This window comes from Heptranchias perlo, unplaced genomic scaffold (assembly GCF_035084215.1).
Source record: "Heptranchias perlo isolate sHepPer1 unplaced genomic scaffold, sHepPer1.hap1 HAP1_SCAFFOLD_50, whole genome shotgun sequence".
Classification (NCBI taxonomy): domain Eukaryota; kingdom Metazoa; phylum Chordata; class Chondrichthyes; order Hexanchiformes; family Hexanchidae; genus Heptranchias; species Heptranchias perlo.
The window spans coordinates 1305343-1311021 of record NW_027139516.1 but is presented as its reverse complement, the minus strand read 5'-3'; the positions used below and the strand labels follow the sequence as shown (position 1 = coordinate 1311021).

The window sequence follows — 5679 nt, the reverse complement described above, 5'->3', positions numbered from 1 at the left end:
GAGAGTACTGTGTTCACTCACTCCAACACTCTATCAGTACTGCCCCTCCGACAGTGCAGCACTCCCTCAATTTTGACCCTCCGACAGTACAGTGCTCCCTCACAATGGCTCTGTGGCGTCTGCCTGGATTATGCGTTCAAGTCTGTGGAATTGGTCTTGAATTCACATCTTTCTAACTCAGAGGCGAGACTACTACCAGTGAGCCACGTCTGACACCTGAAAGGAGGTGAGTGAGATGGAGGGGCTGAGGTTGTGCTTTCTGGAACGTGGATATGGCTGAAGGCACGGCTGTCAAAAGTAGGACAAATGGACTACGGATGCACAAACGACCACAGGTGGAGGAACAGAGTGTTTGGGACAGGGTGTCGGACTGGAGGAGGTTACAGAGATAGGGAGTGGTGAAGCCCTGATGCATTTAAATGTAAGAAAGAATAAAAATAAGCAACAGGCTTAGGAGACTGGAATCTAATGCAGGTCAGTAAGGGCTTCGATGGTTGGTGAGCTGCTCACCAATCAAAAAGCCTGCAGTGGGGATGGAATCCGTGGCTAGGATGTGGAGATTTTGGGGCCACAGATCATGACTTCCCAAATTTTAAATGGAGGAACTGGTGGCTCATCTAAAACAGAAAGTGTGGGCCTGATAACACAAAGATATTGGAAGGGTCAAGAGAGGCGGTGGTTTTGTCAGCGTCCATCTGAAAGCTGGTCCGTGTCTGTGGACTGTGTCACCAAAGGGCAGCATGTGGATGAGGAAGAGGAGGGAGTCAAAGATTGAACTTTTAGAAACATCAGAGATAACGGTGATAGGGCGGGAAGAGAAGCTTCTCCTGGCTCTGATCAGATAGGTGAGTGGAACCAAGTGAGGGGAGTCCCAACAAAAGAGGCCAGTGACCGATGAATGAGGAGGTGACGGGTGAGTTGTCTGTAGGTATGGAGATGGTGAGGGGTGGGCCATGGGGGGTTTTAAACCCAAGGATGAGAACTTTAAATTTAAGTGATATGGAGCTGGGAGCCAGTGAGGGTCAGTGAGGCCGAGCAGGACCTGGTGCTGGTTGGACACGGACAACAGAGTTTTGGACGAGCTCACGTTTCTGTAAGATGGAGGTTGGGTGGCCGGCCAGGAGTGCATTGGAGGAATGGAGTCTGGAGGGACAGAGGCATTGATGAGGGTTTGAATGGCAATCGGCTGAGGAAGAAATGGAGTCGGGTGAGGGAATCACGGGGCCTTTGTGATGGAGGTCAAATCGGGTCATGAGCTCAGCTCGGTGTTGCACGGGACTAATTTTACTGGAGCCGTTAACCAATGTAGAATAAACGGGTAAACATCTGCAGTGAAATAGCGGAGAGAGGAATGTCAATGGGACACGTTCAGTGTCCGTCCCCTAATATCACCCACAGTCATTTCTGGGTTGCAATCCTCAACCTGCCCTTTAACTGTCCGCGTGTCAGAGACTCACAATTCATATTTTAACTGGGAAACTGCAGGAACAGCGTGAAACGGGTCTGCTTGTGTCCCTGGATCCAGTCCACACTGTGGGAGAATCGGTAACATTTATAAATGAATCTCCAGGAGTGAACATGGTCAATACAATTATATAAAAACTGTAAATGGAGCGGCTCATTGTTGTTGGATCAGTCCTGTATGAGAACAGATTTAAACATTATTCCTGAGAGAGGTCTGATTAAGATAATGACCTGGATTTTGAGATGTTTGTGTTATATCCACCACATTATTTACATCGGAGTCAACGCTGCAGATGTAATATATTTGTTAAACTGACTGTAACTGATAGCAATGATCAGGGCTAACACCGTGTCAGTGGAGACTGATCCCCTGTATAAATCAGGGCTTGTTGGAATGGATCAGCTCAGAGTTCCTGCTGGAGCTGTGGTTCCCAGGACAACAGAAGTCAGTGCTTCTCACAGAAATGGGATATTCAGGAATCGATCAGATAATGCTCATTTATTATCCTGTTCTTGCAGCCATTGGAGTTCCAGGTAAGCCATTATCTCAGCTGTTAATGGTGAAAATCAGTGTTAACTCTGTTGCTTAACTTGACAAATTATATTTTCTCCCTGCGTGTTTTACGGAGTCGCCTGTACTGTTCTGTCCGTTGAATCATGGAATGTATTAAGTCTCTTTAGGTCTTGTAGGAGCTGCATTATATCCGTAATGATTTTCGTGTACCCAACCCTGACATTTTTACTGGATTATTCTCTATACTGAATGTATTGTTGAACAATGGTATGTTCTTAACTTCTAAAAGTTCGGTCTTGAAGGAGTTACATTATATCTGTAGTGGACTTTCTATATCCAACCTCGGCATTGTTACTGGAATAATCACTGTACTGAATGTATTGGAGTCAGGTGTCTGGGCTCATCGCTGATGTCAGACCATCAGGAGCTGTTAATAGTTCCATTTTGTGGAACGAACCAGTTCTGGAATATGTTTTCATTGATGTGTTTTCAGAGATTGATAATGAGACATCTCACGGTCTCAGTGTTACAAGGAGGCAGCGCAATGTCCTTCCTCTCAGTTTGCTGCTGACTCTTTCACATCTCCTCCTCGGCTTCACTGTGGATGAATTCACTGACTGTCACTGGACTTCACTGCAAAATGAAATGTTTTGATGTTATGTTGTCTCAGTTTGCACTGTATCAGTTGGAATCAGGAGCCCTTCTATTTATCTGTCGATTATAAGTGTGATTTTAGCGTTTTGTTAATTGAACAGTCCCGCCATCGATCACTTTACTTTACAATAACAGGAGAAAGAATCTCAATTATTGTTAGATCTGTCTGGAAGAGGCATTCGATTCTGTTCATTCCACGATTTGTCGATGAAGTGAACAGTGTCGTTGAATACGTTTAGAATTGGATGATCTGTCGAAATATTAAACTATTCCATAGAGGGTTCATTATTGAACAAACTAACTGAGAATTGGATCGGTGGAACAGGGAGCTGGTGAACTGAATGCAGGAAAAGGATGATAGGATTTAATCGGATATGAAAATGGACTTGAGATAGGGAGTAGAGTGAGTGATAGAGAGGGCGACTGAGAGGGAAAGCGAGAGGCTGTGGTGTGAATAATTCATCAGAATGAACTGCTGAAACTTCCAGAACAATTAAATATAGAAAATGTGATTTGAAAGTGTTATTATGATGTGGTCAGATTGGGTGAGTTTTGATTGTGGGACTCGCTCCTCATGTTTATATCCCTGTCAGGTCCTCAGTCTGTTTTTGTGAATGTTCCATGTTTTCCAACTTGACACGAAATATAATTACAATTTACTTCAAGAATAAGATCGGAAATTTCTTGGTCATAATGAATTATTCGGATATTGTATGTTTAAAGCTCGGCTGAATTTAATGAACAAAGTGGTTGATTTCATTAATACTTTTCAATTTAAGTTTAATTGAATGTGCAAATTCAATTTATTGAACACATTTTATACCCAACACAGGTTCCCTGACACCAAAAACCACAGAAATGAACAGTTGAATGTAATAGTTGGATTGTGTTAGTGAGACCTACAGAATGGATTTCCTCTCACACTCTGCTGCAGCCTCGCCCTGTGAATCCCAGCCTCTCCTCTCACTGCAATGAATCATCTGTCTCCTCATCCGTTGCTTCAGTTTATCCGTTTTTCCAAACCATCTGCTCCTGACTCCCCTCCAATTCCTACACGTCCATGACCAACTAATCTTTTCCTTGTATGCCTCCCAATCTCACTCATTGTCGGTTCTCTTAACCCAAAGCAACACACCTCCCCCTCTCCCCTCACCTTCCCGACCCTTTGCTCTCTTTCCCTGTCCGTCTGTAGCCCAAATGCGGCTCCCTTCCCGCTGGGCACCGAGCCCTCACTCAGTCCTTCTAGTGGATCCGGTGCTCACGTTATTCACTTCCTGTATCCATCTCCCAATTAATTATTGATCATTGTGCTTGAAAACATCTCTCTGCCAGAAAGCGCTGCCCAGGTCAATCAATCACTTTCCACCCTTCGATGCAGAAACAAAGCTGGAAATTTCACCCCAGATCCTCTCAAGCTGCTGCTTTGGCTCCAGATCTGATCAGTAATTTCTCTGCTTCCTTTTCTCTCTCTTCCAGTTAACTTGGTGGCGATTGTGATCCTGTCCCGAGGAAAGTGCGGTCTCTCCAAATGTATCAGTCGCTATCTGGTGGGAATGGCAGTGGCCGATCTTCTGGTGGTTATCACTGATCCGATATTGAACTCGATTAATGTGATGTATCTCCCAGTGTCATTCCTGGACATTACTCCCGTTTGTAGTTTTATTTACTTCTTGGGTTTTGCAACCACGGTGGTTTCCGTCTGGCTCACGGTCGCTTTCACCTTTGATCGATTTGTGGCCATTTGTTGTGAGAAGCTGAAAACAAAATATTGCACCGAGAGAACGGCGGCTGTGGTTCTGGGAACAGTGAGTGTGCTGGGCTGTTTGGAGAGTGTCCCCACGTACTTTATATATGAACCTAAATTTATAATTGATAAAGTTCCCTGGTTGTGTGTGGGTAAACTGAGCTTCCGTACTTCTCCCGCATGGGCCGCATTTGACATGGTGCACCTCATTTTAACCCCTTGTGTCCCGTTCGGTCTGATTTTGCTGTTCAATGTTCTCACGGTCAGGCGTATTTTAATATCCAATCGAGTCCGCAGGGGACTCAGGGGCCGCAGCAATGGAGAGGATCAGAGTGATCCAGAGATGGAGAACCGAAAGAAATCCATCATTTTACTCTTCAGCATATCGGGCAGTTTTATACTGTTGTGGCTGACACAGGTTGTATTTTATATTTATCTGCGAATTGTGGACTTTAGGCCTTTTTACTCCCCCTCTGACCCTAATTTTATCATAAATGATACAGGAAAGATGCTGCAGCTTCTCAGTTCCTGCACAAACACATGTATTTATGTCCTGACCCAGACTAAATTCAGAGAGGAGCTGAAGGACGCGGTGAAATACCCATTGAATCTAATTGTTAAATTAGTGAAATCATAGAAAGAGCTGAAGGGTTTCAAGCACCAGAACTAAATCTCATTTCATTCTCCATCCCCTACACTTCCCGGGGGAAGGAAAGTACATTTTATATTAACAGCACAGAGTCCTGAAATGATATTAAATCTGATTCTGATGTTATATTTTATTGATAATCTGACCAATTGAGACAGCATTTACTCCACAGACGACACTTGAATTTTTGCTCGAAATGTCGGCACGAAGGAGCTCAGCTGGACTTGAACTAAATCACCACCCTCATAAATGGGCAAAGCTGGTAATTAAAGTAGCTGTTTATGGTGTGATTGGAATTTGCACACTCCATATAAACGGAGAGGGAGAAAGGGAGAGAGAGCAGAGAGGGAGAGACATCGAGAGAGACAGAAAAAGAGAGATAGAGACAGTCAAAGAGAGATAGAGAGAGAGACAGAGAGAGGCAGACAGAGAGAATGAGGCAGTCAGAGAGAGAGAGAGAGAGAGAGAGAGGCAGACAGAGAGAATGAGGCAGTCAGAGAGAGAGAGAGGCAGACAGCGAGACACAGACAGAGCGAGACAGACAGAGAGAAAGAAAGACAGAGAGAGAGAGAGACAGGGAGAGACAGAGAGAGCGAGAGACAGAGGGAGAGACAGACAGAGAGAGGCACAAGGACAAAAGAAATGTAACGATTT

The 5679-nt window shown here is 44.6% G+C and overlaps 1 protein-coding gene across 1 annotated transcript; it reads left to right on the top strand.

Moving 5' to 3' along the window:
- The first annotated feature begins 1928 nt into the window (after positions 1-1928).
- LOC137314001 (probable G-protein coupled receptor 139) lies at positions 1929-5013 on the top strand. Its single transcript, XM_067979689.1, has 2 exons — positions 1929-1998; positions 4109-5013. Exons 1-2 carry the CDS (start codon positions 1929-1931, stop codon positions 5011-5013), a joined length of 975 nt encoding a protein of 324 aa, XP_067835790.1.
- Positions 5014-5679: the final 666 nt, after the last annotated feature.

What these genes read in the sequence shown, in the direction of transcription:
- LOC137314001 (XM_067979689.1), top strand. Translation starts at nt 1,929, where the DNA reads ATGGGATATTCAGGAATCGATCAGATAATGCTCATTTATTATCCTGTT. An exon ending in TGCAGCCATTGGAGTTCCAG is followed by an intron (nt 1,999 to 4,108) that starts GTAAGCCATTAT and finishes TCTCTCTTCCAG; the next exon opens with TTAACTTGGTGGCGATTGTG.